Source organism: Myxine glutinosa, chromosome 7 (assembly GCF_964187855.1).
Source record: "Myxine glutinosa chromosome 7, kmMyxGlut1.1, whole genome shotgun sequence".
NCBI classification, from domain to species: Eukaryota; Metazoa; Chordata; class Myxini; order Myxiniformes; family Myxinidae; genus Myxine; species Myxine glutinosa.
In genome coordinates, this window is record NC_136267.1 from 72,092,349 (window position 1) to 72,114,110 (window position 21,762).

Genomic DNA, 21,762 nt, shown 5'->3' on the forward strand with positions numbered 1-21,762 from the left:
CTATTGTAATGTCGCGCCTGTTTTTCCACGGTTGCCTAACTTGTTCCTCTTCTTTTTTCTTTTTTTTAATGATGGACATGATGTGTGTCTCTCATTCTGAAAGTGAATAGAGGAAAGTTCTGTTTATCGTCCTTTGTGTCCAGTGCACGTCATCGGCATGATGTGACCGCAGCCAGATGTAGTAATAAGATTAGCATGAAAGTCATAGCTGTCATGCCAACCATGAAGGTGTATTCATTTGTGGTGTTCTGTTTTTGTTTGTTTTACAAAGCACTTGTTCTTTCAGACATTCTTGTTTTTTGTTGTTGTTTTGGAATGGCCTTGAAGTATGCACACTCTCCTCTAAGCTGTCTAGCCTGGGTTTGAATCCGGGCCCAGCTGTAAACTGTCATGCCGGTGTTTCACATGCAGGGTTATTCGTCAATGTGTGTGCCGTCCCTTGGTTGGATGTTAAATGGGCGGCCCATCTGCTGGCATGAGTTAGTGGATGTTAAATATCCTGCGGAGTCCTTCACAAAGAGTAGACGAGATATTGCTGGCATCATGGCCGAATTCCAGCCGTAACGACTGCTGGCAAGGCAATGGAAAACCACCCAGTATAACCGTTGCCAAGAAACTGCTTTGGCAGCACCGAGGCTGAAATAGAGTATGGTACATCAGAATCAGAATCTGCACGTGCTTTGCAAACTGCTTATAGCAGGTGTAGTTGGAATCTGCACTTGGTAATGTTGCGTCTGTATGTGATGTGTCTGTATCCATGATTTTTATTATTCTTTTTCGGGGAGTCTAGTTGTGTACACCGTACCTATGAGGGGTACTCAAAACTTCTACGAGCTAGATACAGCAGTCGATGATGCACCAGCGTTTCTTTTTCAACATACAAGTACAGTTTGGCAAAAAGATGGCCGTGTTTGAAATCGAAATGTCTTAATTATAGAAGTTATTTATTGAACTGTATGAACAATTGTAAAGGACAGATGTTCACATTTCTTCAGAATACACTAGGTATTGAAAATGTCAGTTAAAATGGCCCCCTTGGCAACGCATATTCCGCTGTTCTGGTACCGATTACACCCCTCAACCTGCACAAGAAAGTCTATCGGAATGGCCTCAATTTCACTAATAACGTTTTTCTTCAGGTAATTGAGTGTATGTGGCCTGTTCCTGTATGCACTGTCCTTTGAATATCTGGAAGGCCAATTCACATCTCCGAATATATAGACCAGCTTTCCAGCCTGGTGTTGGCCAAGCGATTAAGGTAGCTGGCTTGAGGTCTTAGTGTCCTGAGTTTGGGCCCCTGTCATGTCGTTAAACTAACACCACGTGGGTTGACAAAATGAGTAAAAGCTGCCTCGTAATGGGGGGCATCAGCGGCACAGCTGCGCCCCCATAAAATGATGCAACCAAGCAGCCACAGGCTGCATACGAACCACCACCACCAGGTATCCAGGAAAATGCCCTCGCAACAGTTCCATGTGCGTAGCCTTGTGGTGTGGCATGTAGTAGCCCCGTCTTGTTGTTTCACTGAAGCATGACACACGTCTGTTTATTACTTTTCTTGACGCTGCATCACGAACTTGAAAATGACTTCTGAATTCTCTTTGTGACAAAATTGTAGAAAATCCCTCGAAGAAATACTAAACCCAAATTTTTAGTTGTTCATGTGTCCAATTTGCCATCCCTGATGATTAATTTTTTTCAAAACACCAGTTCGGCTGATACAACCTGAAAAGTAAGAACATAATTACCTTCCATTATCATAGAATTATTCCACACTGAAATCTGTCCCATTCTTTTGCCACACCCTGAATATGCAGCATTGCAGCAATATGCATAAATGTATTTTTGGATTCAGGGTGGCCCTAAAGTCAATGAACCTACATTACCTTTTTTATTTTCGTCAAAAAAGAAAATGTACACTAGATATATAACTTGGTAAACCTTGGATTATTTGCAGTGAAATTACAATACATTAGTTGGAATGTCATGATGCATTTAATTTGAAAAAAGGATTGTAAAACTAGTGTTGAAATCATCAGTGTCTTCCACTCTAATGAAACACCCCCTCTTCCACTCTAATCAAACACCTCGTCTTCCACTCTAATCAAACACCTCGTCTTCCACTCTAATCAAACACCCCCTCTTCCACTCTAATGAAACACCCCCTCTTCCACTCTAATCAAACACCTCGTCTTCCACTCTAATCAAACACCTCGTCTTCCACTCTAATCAAATCTAATCCAAATCCCTAAGTTATATTTGAGGGAAACGAACGAGTACTACTTACTACTACAACTACTACTACTACTACTACTACTACTACTGATATTTCCAAGTGGTGTGAAATGTATTGCAAATTGTTGGGAATGCTTAGCTTCTTGCACTTTATTAGTCCCCTACTCCGAGGGGACTATACGTTTACTCTCCGTCTGTCTGTCCATCCGTCCATCCGTCCATCTGTCCGTTGCACCTGGTGTCTGCACTTTTTCCATACCCTTTAACATATTCAACTGAAACTTGGTTCATTAAGTTAGAGACCAAGTTTGAGGTGTTATGGACTTTTTGAACTTCTAAAATATCACATATTATACATGGGTCAGGTTTCAGCTACCCTGACTCCACCCCACTGCTTTACACCCATTGGCTGGACAGCTGGCCTAACTCCACCCCAAATGAAGCAGCACAGAACAGCAGGCCTCAGGCATTAGGCCTGGGTGTTAGTCCATAGTCAAGTGTAATTGCAATGATCCCAGGTATAAAACCATGATGTATAACGATGATGTAATGAAGTATAACCACAATAACCATGATGTATTATACTGTATATGCATACAAGCTGTATGCATGTTTTTGCTTCTTGTATGTACATATTGTACATCGTGTTATTTTTGTTATGTTCAGCAGATCAGCAGGCCTCAGGCCTTAAGCCAGGGTGTTAGTCAATGGCCCAATGCAATTGCAATGATCTTAGGTATGTAACCACGATGTATAGGGTGTTCTAAAAAGACCCGGACAACTTTGGTTGTTAATATATTTTGTACCGCAAAAGAAACAACGATACTCCTTGTTTTTGTTTTTATGATACAGAATCTCATAAAGTTTTCTTTATGATATTTTCAGGTCTGGTGGTTTAACATAAAATAAAATTGCGACTCCACTGGAGAAAGCTCAGTGTGTCAAATGGTTCATCAAGAGGAGATCTGACACGCAAGTTCAGCGTAATTTTCGAACAATGTATGGAAGGAATCCGCCATCGTGGATGAGTATGAGAGAGTGGTACAATAAGTTTAAGGAGACTGGACGTTATATGAAACATAAAAGTACCGGTCGACCAAGCACAAGTGCAGCAGACATTGAATAGTGCATGAATCATTTCAACAAAGTCCCAGAAAAACAATCCAACGTGCATCCAGAGAACTGGGACTACCAACCACCACTGTACACAGGATTTTGCATAAGAGACTGTAGCTTTATGCCAATAAGGTGCAGATTCTGCAGGAACTCAAACTAAATGATGGACTCAAATGCAAGACGTTAGCCTTGGAAATGCTCAGTTGCATAGAGGATGATGAAGATTACCTGAAGAAGGTCATGTTCACAGATGAAGCATGCTTTCATGCATCAGGGAAGGTCAACCAGCACAATGTGAGGATCTGGGGCTCTGAAATCACCCACGTGGTCATTGAACACATATGCGACAGTCCAAAGGTCAATGTGTGGTGTGGCCTTTTCCATGACCACTTGGTGGGTCCGTTTTTCTTTGCAGAGGATACATTGACCTCAACAATTTATATGAACACGTTGGAAGGATTTGACTTCCCACAGATTGAAGACATGCAACCCGATATCATTTTTCAACAGGATGGTGCACTCCCCCTCAATGGCTCTTAGTCGTTCGAGCCTTCCTGAATGAAAGATTTCCAGGTTGCGTCACTGGATTGGCTGAGACGGACCAACCACCTGGCCCCCACAATCACCAGAGACAACCCCCCTTGATTTTTTTATGTGGAGGTTTGTCAAACATGTTGTCCACAACACCAATATGGCAAACCAGCAGGATCTTCGTTCTCAGATCACAGCTGCATGCGCACTCACCAGCACCCTTGAAAACAGGGACAACAGAAGCCACTTTCCAGGATGAGGGAAACACCGAAGGAGACAAGCACGGGTTGTATACCTTGGCACGAATCAATGACAGTTCAGGACAACACATGTTCAATACAATCACAGGGATTCCATCAGGACCAGTCGCTTTTGAAGCAACTAGAGTACAAATAATTCTGACAACCTACTTAGGAGTGATAGATAGAACAGAAATATCAGTCTGTAATGGATGGAAAATCAAGAGTCTGTACTGCGAGTTTATCCTTGTGCTTCACACTGCTAATTTATCCTGAGTGCTTCACACTGCTAGTTTATCCTGGTGCTTCACACTGCTCGTATCCTGATGCTTCACACTGCTAGTTTATCCTGGTGATTCACACTGCTAGTTTATCCTGGTGCTTCACACTGCTAGTATCCTGATGCTTCACACTGCTAGTTTATCCTGGTGATTCACACTGCTAGTTTATCCTGGTGATTCACACTGCTAGTTTATCCTGATGCTTCACACTGCTAGTTTATCCTGATGCTTCACACTGCTAGTATCCTGATGCTTCACACTGCTAGTTTATCCTGGTGCTTCACACTGCTAGTATCCTGATGCTTCACACTGCTAGTTTATCCTGGTGATTCACACTGTTAGTATCCTGATGCTTCACACTGCTAGTATCCTGATGCTTCACACTGCTAGTATCCTGATGCTTCACACTGCTAGTGTATCCTGATGCTTCACACTGCTAGTATCCTGATGCTTCACACTGCTAGTTTATCCTGGTGATTCACACTGCTAGTTTATCCTGGTGCTTCACACTGCTAGTATCCTGATGCTTCACACTGCTAGTGTATCCTGGTGCTTCACACTGCTAGTATCCTGATGCTTCACACTGCTCGTTTATCCTGGTGATTCACATTGCTAGTTTATCCTGGTGATTCACACTGCTAGTTTATCCTGGTGCTTCACACTGCCAGTATCCTGATGCTTCACACTGCTAGTTTATCCTGGTGATTCACACTGCTAGTTTATCCTGGTGATTCACACTACGAGTTTATCCTTGTGCTTCACATTGCTAGTTTATCCTGATGCTTCACACTGCCAGTTTATCCTGGTGATTCACACTGCTAGTTTATCCTGGTGATTCACACTGCTAGTTTATCCTGGTGCTTTACACTGCTAGTTTATCCTGGTGCTTCACACTGCTAGTATCCTGATGCTTCACACTGCTCGTTTATCCTGGTGATTCACATTGCTAGTTTATCCTGGTGATTCACACTGCTAGTTTATCCTGGTGCTTCACACTGCCAGTATCCTGATGCTTCACACTGCTAGTTTATCCTGGTGATTCACACTGCTAGTTTATCCTGGTGATTCACACTACGAGTTTATCCTTGTGCTTCACATTGCTAGTTTATCCTGATGCTTCACACTGCCAGTTTATCCTGGTGATTCACACTGCTAGTTTATCCTGGTGCTTTACACTGCTAGTTTATCCTGGTGCTTTACACTGCTAGTTTATCCTGGTGCTTCACACTGCTAGTTTATCCTGGTGATTCACACTGCGAGTTTATCCTGGTGCTTCACATTGTTAGTTTATCCTGGTGATTCACACTGCTAGTTTATCCTGGTGATTCACACTGCCAGTTTATCCTGGTAATTCACACTGATAGTTTAACCTGGTGATTCACAATGCTAGTTTATCTTGGTGATTCACAATGCTAGTTTATCCTGGTGCTTCACACTGCTAGTTTATCCTGGTGCTTCACACTGATAGTATCCTGATGCTTCACACTACTAGTTTATCCTGGTGATTCACACTGCTAGTTTATCCTGGTGCTTCACATTGTTAGTTTATCCTGGTGATTCACACTGCCAGTTTATCCTGGTGATTCGCACTGCCAGTTTATCCTGGTAATTCACACTGCCAGTTTATCCTGGTGATTCACACTACTAGTTTATCCTGGTGATTCACACTACTAGTTTATCCTGGTGATTCACACTGCCAGTTTATCCTTGTAATTCACACTACTAGTTTATCCTGGTGATTCGCACTGCCAGTTTATCCTGGTAATTCACACTGCCAGTTTATCCTGGTGATTCACATTGCCAGTTTATCCTGGTAATTCATACTGCCAGTTTATCCTGGTGATTCACACTGCCAGTTTATCCTGGTAATTCACACTGCCAGTTTATCCTGGTAATTCACACTGCCAGTTTATCCTGGTGATTCACACTGCCAGTTTATCCTGGTAATTCACACTGCCAGTTTATCCTGGTGATTCACACTGCCAGTTTATCCTGGTGCTTCACACTGCTAGTTTATCCTGGTGATTCACACTGCTAGTTTATCCTTTATTATTGATTTATTGATGTATAGATCAATTAATTAAATTAATTATCATTGATTAATTAACAACACAACAACAACAACAGGCATTTTAAGGCCATTTTCCCTGCTAGAGCGGGGGTTAGCCTTGCGGTCCCCATGACGATCTTCTCCATTTTGCCCTATTTTCTGCATCTCTCCTTGTTCACCCCCTTGCCCGCATTTCTTCTTCCACCATCTTTAGCCAAGTCTTTCTTGGTCTTCCCCATCCGCTACTTCCTTCTACATTCATTTCCATCACTCTTCTCAACCAGTCACTTTCATCCTTCCTCAACACATGACTAAACCATCTCAACCTGTTCCTCTTCACAGCAACAATCACACGCTCTATTCCCATCATCTTTCACAATTCATCATTTGTCTTCCTCTCTCTCAACGACACTCCGCACATCCACCGAACCATTCGCATTTCCACCCTTTCCAGCCTTCGTTGCTGCTCTACGTTCATTACCCATGTCTCGCTCCCATAAATCATAACACTTCTCACACATGCAGCATACACCTTTCCCTTCAGCTTCAACGACACTCCCCTCCTCATCAGCACGCCACTCAGATCCCGAAACTTCTTCCATGCACATCTCACTCTTGCAACCGTTGCCGAGTCTGATCCACCTTCTCCATTCAGCATGTCTCTGAGGTAGCAAAATGTTTTCACACCTTCCAGCTTCACGCCGTCTCCAAGATCCAACTCAACATTTCCTCCATCTGCAGCTCCCTCTGTGCACACCTTACATTTGAATGTAGCTGCCACACTGGTTAATGACCCTCTCAGACCGCTACATTTTTGATGAACCCACTCAGCGCACATTGTACATTGAATGGAGTTCACTCCGACACCCTTCCTGCACACAGCACATGGCCACTTCCCAGTTCTTTCCACCTCACCACATGCTTTACCACTTGCCATCACCTTCGTCTTTCCTATATTCACCTTCAGACCTTTTGTCTCCATACATTCCTTCCACTAGTTCATATTTTCCTTCAGTCCATCCATACTTTCGGCAATCAACACCAGATCATCTGCATACAACAACTCCCATGGTAAACCCTCCTTTACGTTCTGAGCCAGCACCTCCATCACAGCTACAAATAGTAGTGGACTTAGTACCGACCCCTGATGCACTCCCACCTTCACCTCAAACTCACCACTGTTCCCGTCCTTCGTCCTTACAGCTGTGCTCGCTCTTTTGTACATTGCCATCACTACTCTGATCAACCATTCCTCCACTCCTAACTTCCTCAATGCCCATGTCAATACTTCACGTGGAACCCTATCGAATGCTTTCTCCAGATCAACAAAGCCAAGAAACAACTTCTTCCTCTTCTCCATGTACTTCTCCTGCAACTGCCTCACAATAAAGAGCGCATCTGTCGTTCCTCTTCCTGGCATAAAGCCAAACTGCATTTCGTCGATCTTCACCTTCTTCCTTATCCTCCTCTCCAACACCCTTTCCAATACCTTCATTCCATGCTCCAATAACTTTATCGCTCGGTATGAGCCACACTCCAGAGCGTCACCTTTCCCCTTGTATAGAGGGACGAGGGTACTCAGTTCCCAATCCACTGGAATGCGGCCTTCTTTCACCACCAGATTACAGATCTCTGTCATTCTCTTCACACCCCAACTTCCTGCTGCCTTCAACATATCTCCCACAACTCCCGTCGGCCCTCCCGCTTTTCTACTCTTCATTGCTTTTATCGCTTCCTCAACTTCCTTCTCAGTTATCTTCTCTGCCGGTCCTAATATTGGGTTACTCTCTATGTTGCCATCCCAATCATTCTCTGTATTCAACAGCATTTCCATATATCTTTTCCATCTTCCTTTAATTCCATCTGGGTCCACAACGATTTGTCCCACTTCATCCTTCAAGCAACTCACCCCCATCACATCACACTTCTCTTTCGCTATCTGCTTTGCAATCCTGAATACCGCTCTCTGACCCTCTTCCGAATCCAAGCTTTCTCCGAACATTTTCCTACATGCCTCCTGTGCCTTTGCTACCTCTTCCTTTGCAACCTTCTTGGCTGCCTTATAACTTTCATGCTCTGCTTTTTCTGCTCCCGTACCCTTCGCCTTCTGCCACCCCTTGAACTACTTCCTCTTCTCGTCAATCCTCTTTCCAACTTCCTCATCCCACCACCATGTTTCCGAGTGCCTCGGTGGTCCTTTTGTCCATCCACATACCTCACCAACGGCTCCCAACAGACTATCTTTCATTGACATCCAACCACGTTCAAGCTCAACCACATCATCCTCTGCCCTACTCAGCCTCTCTTTTAATGCCTCCCTTACTGTCACCTCTTTCAACCTCCACACCTTCATTCTCGGTTGGTACTTCACCCGCCGAGCTCTCCTCGCACCTCTCACCCTTATGTCGCAGACAACCAAGTGGTGCTGTGAAACAGCCTCCTCCCCTGGGATCACCTTTGTGTCCCGGAGGTGCCCCCTATCTCGCCTACGCACCATCAGGTAGTCAACGGTTGTCGTCGACCCACCTGACGTGTATGTAACAAGCTTATTATCTTCTTTCTGGAACTGAGTATTACAAATCAACAAATCAGCTCCATCAGCAAACTCCAAAATCCTTTCACTTTCTCCATTTCTCACACCATATCCGTAACTCCCATTAACTCCATCAAAACCGTCCATACTCCTTCCCACATGTCCATTTAGGTCTCCTCCTACCACAACAACTTCCTCATCTTTCACGTTTTCCATCAGCTTCTCTATCACACACCAGAACTTGTCCTTCTCTTCATCGCTCCGACCAACCTGCAGAGCATATCCCGAGATGACGTTCACCAAGAGCCTTCCAATCATCATTTTCACCATCATCAACCTATCACTCACTCTAGTCACACTCACCACACTGTCTACTCCTCAGAAAACAGGACACCAACACCATTCACGCCTTACGGGCACCCTTGCCACACAAACTTGCATTTCTGTCCCTGCCTACCCTTCACCATTCTCACACCACTTCCCTTCCATCTCGTCTCTTGCACACAACATATGTCCACTCTTCTTCTGATCAATACTTCCACCACTTCTCCTGATCTCCCTGTCATTGTCCCTACATTCCATGTCGCAAACCTCAGAAACCGATCTCCACTTTGGGCTGTACCCTGCCCATATGTAGTTGTAATTGTCATGGTTCTCTTTTTGAGGCAATGTTTTTATGGCCGGATGCCCTTCCTGACGCCAACCATCTTAGTCGCCTCTTACGACACGCAGGGATACGGTGTACCTATTCTAACCAGGGTACACACCGGGATATTATTGATTAATTCAGTACTTATTTATTTCCTTTCTCATCAGGGCATTATCTCAGGCATCTTTTGAGCTTGGAAGCTGATATTTGGACATGACAATGACCAAGTCATTTGGCTGTAAAGGGTATTTTTGAATTATTGATTAATCAACTAATCGATTATTAATTTATTTATTCGATAAATGACTTCATCAATTAATTTTTTCAAAGTTAGAAATTCGGATGAAATGGTGCTGGTTTCGGTATTCCATTAGCCAATTGATTAATAATTTAATTATTTTACCATTATTATTTATTTATTCTCATTATTAATTGTGTTACATATTTATGTGAATGTATGTGAATTACTATTCCGGGCTTTGCTTATCAATGTGTAGTCGATTAAAGGTTGTTGTGATTAAAGGGTCAGGAGCCCTTCTGAGAAAAAGGAGACCGGAAACGGAAGAAGAAAAGACACGAGGTCCTGGAGACGCGACGATTCTTCTTCTTCCTCGCCAAGCTCGGACGCGAGCGGTATCGATTGAGCAACGTAAGAGAATCGGCGTTTCAAAGCCCGTCTGGCGAGAGGAGTTACCGGGACGTGTAACTACCCTTTGACACGTCAAGTCACTGTGGGTTCGTGCACGGAACCAAGCAGCTGGCACAGTTCGCCTCGCCGTCTACAAGGCCGCGTACGGGTCGCACATTGGGCCGCGCGCGCTGGGCAAGCCGCGTGTTGCTTTGCCGGCTTTACATTACCCGCTTTGCTTGGCCAGGAGGTGCGCGCTGCAGTCGTTGTTCCCGGTACGGGACGTGCCCGGTGAAAGCACGTCAGGAAGGGTCCGTTCAACCGCCCACGTGCGGAGATCGAACTACAGGAGTACGGAGACATTGTGAGAGACATTGACCACGGAGGGAGTCGGGAGTGGGGCTCACGTGAGGAATGTATAAGATGGCCATCTTAGAGTTAATGTAGATGAGTTTACATCTTTGTACTATTGACTGTTGATGGTTGATTGCGAGGGGAATATATCATTGATTATTCCGGATCCTTGGTGTGGGGTTTTTTTCTTGGTTGGAATTCATATTGATTGCATTACGAAAGCGCATACATAATAAATCTTTCTGGCGGAGTTCCTCTCACGGTCCGGGGGTCACCGAGACCAGGTAGTCACCGGGAGGACCACGTAACAGAATTGAGGGCTCGTCCGGGATTTAAAATTGTATAACATAATAAAATAATAGTTTTTATTAATTAAAATTAATTAATTAATTATTAATTGGTAAATTTTTGAGAAATTGGGGTAAAGTCTTGGGGGAAGGTTAACAGGGGTTAACGATAGTCACCATGGCGTTTGTTGCACAGAACTTTGCGGTAACACCTAGTGAGGCACAGTTCCGAGCGTTACTAAAAGCGGACCTCTTGAAATTGGCCAAACATTTTAACTTGGAGGTCCGAACTAATTTGAGGAAGGTAGAGTTGCAGACCACGGTGATACAGTCTATGGTGGGATTAGGAACATGGGACGAGTTAGCCTGGCAGTGGCTACCCGAAGAACCAGAAGACGTTGAGCTCCGGAAACTGGAGTTGCAATTACGGAGCCAGGAACGGATTAAAGGAGAAGAAAGGAAAGCAGAAAAGGAAAGAGCAGAAGAAGAAAGGAAAGCAGAAAAGGAAAGAGCAGAAGAAGAAAGGAAAGCAGAAGAGAGGAGAGAAGAGAAACAAGCAGAGGAAAGGAGAGTGGAACGAGAACTCCAGGAAAGTTTAGCAGAAGAAGAAAGGAAAGCAGAAAAGGAAAGAGCAGAAGAAGAAAGGAAAGCAGAAGAGAGGAGAGAAGAGAAACAAGCAGAGGAAAGGAGAGTGGAACGAGAACTCCAGGAAAGGTTAGAAGGGAGAAAAGCAGAGGAGAGGAGAGCTGCAAGGGACCTCGAAGCAGAGGAGAGAAAAGCGGAAAGGGAATTAAAGGAACGTGACATGGAGCTTCAGCAAGAAATTAAATTCAAGGAGCTGGAGTTAATGAGAGAACGCAGAGAGGTACCACCCTTGCTGATGGGGTCGACACCTAGCCAGAACACCTGGGATGTGGGCAGACATGTGAGGCTGGTTCCACCCTTCAGTGAAAAGGAAGTCGCTAAATTTTTTCCACACTTTGAGAAAGTGGCTCGACAGTTAAACTGGCCGGAGGAGGCCTGGACCATACTAGTGCAAAGTGTGCTGGTGGGAAAAGCTCAAGAGATTTATTCGGCGCTACCAATGGATCAATGTGCAGATTATGAGGTATTGAAGAAGCACATCCTCAAAGCCTATGAGTTGGTTCCGGAAGCTTACCGGCAAAAATTCAGGAATGCCAGGAAGAGGGAGAGTGAGACCCATGTGGAGTTTGCCAGAGTGAAAGAAAACATGTTTGATCGGTGGTGTGAGTCAAAAGGAGTCGGGAAAGACTTTGAAACATTGCGTGACTTGATCCTGGTGGAGGAATTTCAACAGTGTGTCCACGAGGACATCAAAGTGTACCTGCAGGAAAAGAAAGTACCGAAGTTGTGGGACGCAGCCACCCTGGCAGATGATTATGCCTTAACACACCGGATAGGGGTCCACAAACCTAACTCCTCGCCTAGATCTCCGCAGGGGAGGTGGGGAACAGCAGGTGCGGAGAACGACAATACATGGCGGCGGCCTCGAGAGGATTATGGGGACAACGCGGATACCCCACCTGTTCGAAATCAGAGGGCTGCGGGCCCAAGACAAACTTATTTTTCGGGGGGCCCGAGGCAGACCACGAGTTTTTCCTCCGGGCCTACTTGCGCTTTTTGCAAGAAACCTGGACACTTGATGTCCAGTTGTTACCTCATGAAAAGGGAAGACCCAGAGCGGAGTCCGACTAGTACAACTCCGAATGCGATGGCAAACGTAAGAAATCGCCCACGGAAGAGTTACCAACCATTTATTTATGAGGGGTTGGTCTCACTCAAGGGAGACTTGACTAACCCAAGACCGGTTAGGGTTTTGAGGGACACAGGAGCCCATCAATCCTTAATGCTTGAAGGCATTTTGCCATTGTCAAAGAGTACCGCAACTGGTGATAGTGTTCGGTTACAAGGGATCGGTGGCTGTGTTAGTGCCCCACTTCATGTCATCCATTTGGAATCCGATTTGGTGTCAGGACCGGTCACCGTCGGTTTACAAGCCACGCTTCCTGTAGAGGGAGTATCTGTGATTATCGGGAATGATTTGGCCGGGGGGCAAATTTATGGTAACCCGAGGGTTGGTAAAGAGCACAGCAGGGAAAATAACACCCCACCAGCTCGGGATGGCGACAAAAGTTCCAAGTTATTTGTAGGGGGACTGAACTTCAACACAGAGGAAGAAGTTCTGACCTCTGTCTTCAACAGATATGGGCCGCTGGTGGAAGTGCGGGTGGTAAAAGACAGGGAAACGCAACGGTCAAGAGGGTTCGGCTTTGTCACGTTTGCAAGCACAAGAGACGCCAGGGAGGCAGAGAAGAATTGGAATGGTAAGGATTTGGAGGGTCGGACCATAACAGTAAGGAAGGCCTTTCGTAGGCGTCGAGAGGTCTACAGAAGAGGACAACTTGGCAGTAGTTTTGGGGTTGGCAGCAGCCGATATTACTATGGAGGCTCCCAGAGTTACGGCACCTCCCGAAAGAATGAATGTCAGAGCACTGGCCGAGAAAGAGACCGCCAGTCAGGTAACGGCTGGGACAAGGGGTCCCACCGTAACGGTTAGGAGTCTGGAGAAGTTGAAGCACTATATACGGGGGAGCCGCCGAGCCGGGGCTCCTACACGGACTAACCGTGAACGCCACGTTCTTAAAGGCGTCCAGGTAGTGAACTTTCCTGCACGGACTAACCATGAACTCCACGTTCTTAAAGGCGTCCATGTAATGAACTTTCCTCCCCGGACTAACCGTGAACTCCACATTCCTTAAGGCGTCCATGTAGGGAATATTCCGCTGGGCCTCCCGAAAAAGTGCTATAGAGAGGTTTAAATTTGGGGGCTTTGGTCACCACCTCTTAACCGTCATTCATGAGAAACTAGAAGTGGTTGACGCTTGGTCCAGATGGAATTAATCTAGGGGATCGTGTGAAATTTTGTTGCTTTATTTTTAAGTGATGACTGTGCCCGGGGGGAACTGATGAGTTGGGGGGGGGGGGGTGAGTTATCTGGTTTGTTTATCCAAGTTGGCCGGCAAAGAAAGTTTTCGCTGGGTTCAAACTTTCTTTCTTGAAGGGGGGGAGTGTTACATATTTATGTGAATGTATGTGAATTACTATTCCGGGCTTTGCTTATCAATGTGTAGTCGATTAAAGGTTGTTGTGATTAAAGGGTCAGGAGCCCTTCTGAGAAAAAGGAGACCGGAAACGGAAGAAGAAAAGACACGAGGTCCTGGAGACGCGACAATTCTTCTTCTTCCTCGCCAAGCTCGGACGCGAGCGGTATCGATTGAGCAATGTAAGAGAATCGGCGTTTCAAAGCCCGTCTGGCGAGAGGAGTTACCGGGACGTGTAACTACCCTTTGACACGTCAAGTCACTGTGGGTTCGTGCACGGAACCAAGCAGCTGGCACAGTTCGCCTCGCCGTCTACAAGGCCGCGTACGGGTCGCACCTTGGGCCGCGCGCGCTGGGCAAGCCGCGTGTTGCTTTGCCGGCTTTACATTACCTGCTTTGCTTGGCCAGGAGGTGCGCGCTGCAGCCGTTGTTCCCGGTACGGGACGTGCCCGGTGAAAGCACGTCAGGAAGGGTCCGTTCAACCGCCCACGTGCGGAGATCGAACTACAGGAGTACGGAGACATTGTGAGAGACATTGACCACGGAGGGAGTCGGGAGTGGGGCTCACGTGAGGAATGTATAAGATGGCCATCTTAGAGTTAATGTAGATGAATTTACATCTTTGTACTATTGATTGCTGATGGTTGATTGCTCGGGGAATATATCATTGATTATTCCGGATCCTTGGTGTGGGGTTTTTTCTTGGTTGGAATTCATATTGATTGCGTTACGAAAGCGCATACATAATAAATCTTTCTGGCGGAGTTCCTCTCACGGTCCGGGGGTCACCGAGACCAGGTAGTCACCGGGAGGACCACGTAACGATTGCTTATTTATTTTCTTTCTCATATGGGCAATATCTCGAGTCTTGAGCGAAGATTGTCATGGGGCCCGCAAGGCTAACCCCCGCTCTAGCAGGGAAAATGGCCTTAAAATACCTGTTGTTGTTTGTTGTATATAGGCATTATCTCAGCCACCTTTTGAGCTTGGAAGCTGATATTCGGACATTACAGTGACCAAGTGATTTGGCTATAAAGAATATTTTTGATTTTTTGATTAATCTATTAATCGATTTATTATTTATTGATGAATCAATTCATTATTGATTTTTTTTTTTGATTAATGACTTATTTCATTAATTTTCAAAAAGCTACAGTTTCAGATGAAACATCGGTGGTTGAGGTATGCTATTAGCCAATTGATTAAGATATTATTTTACGATTGTCATTTATTGATTTTAATTATACAATTATTCAATCAATTATTGTGCACCTCTCCCTCCCAAAACTGTCTCTATGTGCTGCATGGCGGGATCGCTGGGCGTCTCCGGCAATGCCGCGCTGGAGGATGTTATTTATTTATTTGGCATGGGGGCGGTGTACTTTGAATGATTCTGTACTTGTTTGAATTGGTATTGTTCCTGCTATACTGAACAAAATGTTTGGATGTTCACTTACAAAGTCATAGCTACAATAACATACATGGTCACAAGTTACCTGGTTAAGTTGGTGATGTATTGCATCTAATTATCACCACATTCAGTCAGGGTCGTCACTTGTTCTTCACTTGTTTTAGTACGCTATGTTATAAGAGCTACGAGAAGGACTTCTTATAAATACGGTAATGGGAGATGTCACTCGAGCGATGGTCCTCTGTGAAATTTTATAGGAGTGTGGATTAATGAAAGGTTTATGCACCTGAGAAAGAGGAAATGAGGATGGACACTTAACATCTATTGGTTTTAGAACCTTAAATTGCATGTGGAATAATTCGATTTTAAACGAGGTGTTGGCAAGAATTGTTGTCTATTCCCCTCCTCTCCCGATCATGTCTCAAACATACTAACTTGGCTCTTTTCAACAATCTAGCCTGGTGGGTTGATGTTGCCATTTTGAAACATGTATGTGTGGAGACACTTTTTATTAAAATATTCAACAAACACAAACTTTAATTCTTACAACTTTTTTTCCCCTCTCGTAGCCCCACGAGTTTGATGAGTGCCGGTTTGATATCAGCGTGAATGACAGTATCTGGTACTTTCGGGCAGAAAATCCTGAGCACAGACAGCAATGGATCGATGCCTTGGAAATGCACAAGGTGGGTGGGAGATTTTAACCTCACATCCATGTCACACTGTCCTAATTATAGCATCACTTTCCATCGAAACTGAATGTCTAGCTCGATATCTTTCAATAGTAAGCAATATCTCTCTAAACTAGTCTAACTTTTACATTATTCACTGCTAAATGGAAGCTTTAAATGCCTATTATTTATGCATCATAGCAATGCACGAAGAGCCCGGTGTCTCTGCACTGCTTCACTACTTTATGATGACTGTTTCCCTTGAGAGGACTTGCAGTGAATAAAGAGCAGGCTGCTAAGGGATGTTGCAGAGATAGCAGAGGGAAAATGGCAGGTTTAACTGGAAAATGGAAAATGAAAAAAAAAATGGCAGGAAAATGACTTGCCAGCAAAATCATATTTAACTAGAATGGCACTCAGTAGAGAGCATACCTCCACCTGGTGAACAGTTTACTTTTGTATCCCACAGATAGGCCGGATCTGAATTCGGACCTGAACCAAAATATAACCGGGTTGTTCTTGTCACCGAACCAACTCGTCCACCAAGTTTATTTATAGCTTGTCCATAACATTTTTAAACATCATGTTATATATGTCGCTTTTCACCCGATGGTGAAGTGAAGAAGTTTCACCTCTCAATGGTGAAGAATCACATTGGTTCCATATGTTTGTACATTGGTTTCGTATGATGTGCAGCACTTTACAGAACCAACGAAAATATCGAACTGATGAAGCACTGTACGGAACCAATGAAAATACGGAGCAAATGAAGCACTGTACAGAACCAATGAAAAATACGGAACCAATGAAGCACTGTACAGAACCAATGAAAATACGGAGCAAATGAAGCACTGTACAGAACCAATGAAAAATACGGAACCAATGAAGCACTGTACAGAACCAATGAAAAATACGGATCCAATTAAGCACTGTACAGAACCAATGAAAAATACGAAACCAATGAAGCACTGTACAGAACCAATGAAAAATACGGAACAAATGAAGCACTATACAGAACCAATGAAAAATACGGAACAAATGAAGCACTGTACAGAACCAATGAAAAATACAGAACCAATGAAGCACTGTACAGAACCAATGAAAAATACGGAACAAATGAAGCACTGTACAGAACCAATGAAAAATACGGAACCAATGAAGCACTGTACGGAACAAATGAAGCACTGTACAGAACCAATGAAAAATACGGAACCAATGAAGCACTGTACAGAACCAATGAAAAATACGGAACAAATGAAGCACTGTACAGAACCAATGAAGCACTGTACGGAACAAATGAAGCACTGTACAGAACCAATGAAAAATACGGAACCAATGAAGCACTGTACAGAACCAATGAAAAATACGGAACAAATGAAGCACTATACAGAACCAATGAAAAATACGGAACAAATGAAGCACTGTACAGAACCAATGAAAAATACGGAACCAATGAAGCACTATACAGAACCAATGAAAAATACGGAACAAATGAAGCACTGTACAGAACCAATGAAAAATACGGAACAAATGAAGCACTGTACAGAACCAATGAAAAATACGGAACAAATGAAGCACCATACAGAACCAATGAAAATACAGAACCAATGAAGCACTGTATGGAACTAATTAAAATACGGAACAAATGAAGCACTCTACAGAACCAATGAAGCACTGTATGGAACTAATTAAAATACGGAACAAATGAAGCACTCTACAGAACCAATGAAGCACTGTATGGAACTAATGAAAATACGGAACCAATGAAGCACTATACAGAACCAATGAAAATACGGAACAAATGAAGCACTATACAGAACCAATGAAAATACAGAACCAATGAAGCACTATACAGAACCAATGAAAATATGGAACAAATGAAGCACTATACAGAACCAATGAAAATATGGAACAAATGAAGCACTGTATGGAACTAATGAAAATACAGAACAAATGAAGCACTATACAGAACCAATGAAAATACGGAACAAATGAAGCACTGTATGGAACTAATGAAAATACAGAACCAATGAAAATACGGAACAAATGAAGCACTATACAGAACCAATGAAAATACGGAACAAATGAAGCACTATACAGAACCAATGAAAATACGGAACAAATGAAGCACTATACAGAACCAATGAAAATACGGAACAAATGAAGCACTGTATGGAACTAATGAAAATACGGAACAAATGAAGCACTATACAGAACCAATGAAAATACGGAACAAATGAAGCACTATACAGAACCAATGAAAATATAGAACCAATGAAGCACTGTATGGAACTAATGAAAATACGGAACAAATGAAGCACTATACAGAACCAATGAAAATACAGAACCAATGAAGCACTATACAGAACCAATGAAAATACAGAACCAATGAAGCACTGTATGGAACTAATGAAAATACAGAACCAATGAAGCACTATACAGAACCAATGAAAATACAGAACCAATGAAGCACTGTATGGAACTAATGAAAATACAGAACCAATGAAGCACTGTATGGAACCAATGAAAAATACGGAACAAATGAAGCACTATACAGAACTAATGAAAAATACGGAACAAATGAAGCACTGTACAGAACCAATGAAAAATACGGAACAAATGAAGCACTGTACAGAACCAATGAAAAATACGGAACAAATGAAGCACTATACAGAACCAATGAAAAATACGGAACAAATGAAGCACTGTACAGAACCAATGAAAAATACGGAACAAATGAAGCACTGTATGGAACCAATGAAAAATACAGAACAAATGAAGCACTATACAGAACCAATGAAAAATACGGAACAAATGAAGCACTGTACAGAACCAATGAAAAATACGGAACAAATGAAGCACTGTACAGAACCAATGAAAATACGGAACAAATGAAGCACAATGCAGAACCAATGAAAAATACAGAACCAATGAAGCACTGTACAGAACCAATGAAAAATACAGAACCAATGAAGCACTGTATGGAACTAATGAAAATACGGAACAAATGAAGCACTATACAGAACCAATGAAAATACAGAACCAATGAAGCACTGTATGGAACTAATGAAAATACGGAACAAATGAAGCACTATACAGAACCAATGAAAATGCAGAACCAATGAAGCACTGTATGGAACTAATGAAAATACGGAACAAATGAAGCACTATACAGAACCAATGAAAATACAGAACCAATGAAACACTGTATGGAACTAATGAAAATACAGAACAAATGAAGCACTATACAGAACCAATGAAAAATACAGAACCAATGAAGCACTGTATGGAACTAATGAAAATACGGAACAAATGAAGCACTATGCAGAACCAATGCAAAATACAGAACCAATGAAGTACTGTATGGAACTAATGAAAATACGGAACAAATGAAGCACTATACAGAACCAATGAAAAATACGGAACAAATGAAGCACTGTACAGAACCAATGAAAAATACGGAACAAATGAAGCACTATACAGAACGAATGAAAAATACGGAACAAATGAAGCACTATACAGAACCAATTAAAAATACGGAACAAATGAAGCACTATACAGAACCAATGAAAAATACGGAACAAATGAAGCACTATACAGAACTAATGAAAAATACGGAACAAATGAAGCACTATACAGAACCAATGAAAATACAGAACCAATGAAGCACTCACTGTATGGAACTAATGAAAATACGGAACAAATGAAGCACCATACAGAACCAATGAAAATACAGAACCAATGAAGCACTGTACAGAACCAATGAAAAATACGGAACAAATGAAGCACTATACAGAACTAATGAAAATACGGAACCAATGAAGCACTGTACAGAACCAATGAAAAATACGGAACAAATGAAGCACCATACAGAACCAATGAAAATATAGAACCAATGAAGCACTGTATGGAACTAATTAAAATACGGAACAAATGAAGCACTATACAGAACCAATGAAAATACAGAACCAATGAAGACTGTATGGAACTAATTAAAATACGGAACAAATGAAGCACTATACAGAACCAATGAAAATACAGAACCAATGAAGCACTATACAGAACCAATGAAAATATAGAACCAATGAAGCACTGTATGGAACTAATTAAAATACGGAACAAATGAAGCACTATACAGAAGCAATGAAGCACTATACAGAACCAATGAAGCACTATACAGAACCAACGAAGCACTATACAGAACCACTGAAAATATAGAACCAATGAAGCACTATACAGAACCAATGAAAATATAGAACCAATGAAGCACTGTATGGAACTAATTAAAATACGGAACAAATGAAGCACTATACAGAACCAATGAAAATACAGAACCAATGAAGCACTATACAGAACCAATGAAAATATAGAACCAATGAAGCACTATACAGAACCAATGAAAATATAGAACCAATGAAGCACTATACAGAACCAATGAAAATATAGAACCAATGAAGCACTGTATGGAACTAATTAAAATACGGAACAAATGAAGCACTATACAGAACCAATGAAAATACAGAACCAATGAAGCACTATACAGAACCAATGAAAATATAGAACCAATGAAGCACTGTATGGAACTAATGAAAATACGGAACAAATGAAGCACTATACAGAACCAATGAAAATATAGAACCAATGAAGCACTATACAGAACCAATGAAAAATACAGAACCAATGAAGCACTGTATGGAACTAATGAAAATACGGAACAAATGAAGCACTGTATGGAACTAATGAAAATACAGAACCAAAGAAGCACTATACAGAACCAATGAAAAATACAGAAACAATGAAGCACTGTATGGAACTAATGAAAATACGGAACAAATGAAGCACTATACAGAACTAATGAAAAATACGGAACAAATGAAGCACTATACAGAACCAATGAAAATACAGAACCAATGAAGCACTGTATGGAACTAATGAAAATACGGAACAAATGAAGCACCATACAGAACCAATGAAAATACAGAACCAATGAAGCACTGTACAGAACCAATGAAAAATACGGAACAAATGAAGCACTATACAGAACTAATGAAAATACGGAACCAATGAAGCACTGTACAGAACCAATGAAAAATACGGAACAAATGAAGCACCATACAGAACCAATGAAAATATAGAACCAATGAAGCACTGTATGGAACTAATTAAAATACGGAACAAATGAAGCACTATACAGAACCAATGAAAATACAGAACCAATGAAGACTGTATGGAACTAATTAAAATACGGAACAAATGAAGCACTATACAGAACCAATGAAAATACAGAACCAATGAAGCACTATACAGAACCAATGAAAATATAGAACCAATGAAGCACTGTATGGAACTAATTAAAATACGGAACAAATGAAGCACTATACAGAAGCAATGAAGCACTATACAGAACCAATGAAGCACTATACAGAACCAACGAAGCACTATACAGAACCACTGAAAATATAGAACCAATGAAGCACTATACAGAACCAATGAAAATATAGAACCAATGAAGCACTGTATGGAACTAATTAAAATACGGAACAAATGAAGCACTATACAGAACCAATGAAAATACAGAACCAATGAAGCACTATACAGAACCAATGAAAATATAGAACCAATGAAGCACTATACAGAACCAATGAAAATATAGAA

The 21,762-nt window shown here is 42.4% G+C and overlaps 1 protein-coding gene across 1 annotated transcript in view; it reads left to right on the plus strand.

Moving 5' to 3' along the window:
* LOC137431323 (ceramide transfer protein) overlaps positions 1-21,762 on the plus strand; it is a 112,141-nt gene that overhangs the window by 8,357 nt on the left and 82,022 nt on the right. The window contains exon 2 of the mRNA XM_078781863.1: positions 16,006-16,122. Within this exon, the coding sequence (XP_078637989.1) occupies positions 16,006-16,122 (117 nt within the window). The remainder of the gene's footprint in view (positions 1-16,005; positions 16,123-21,762) is intronic.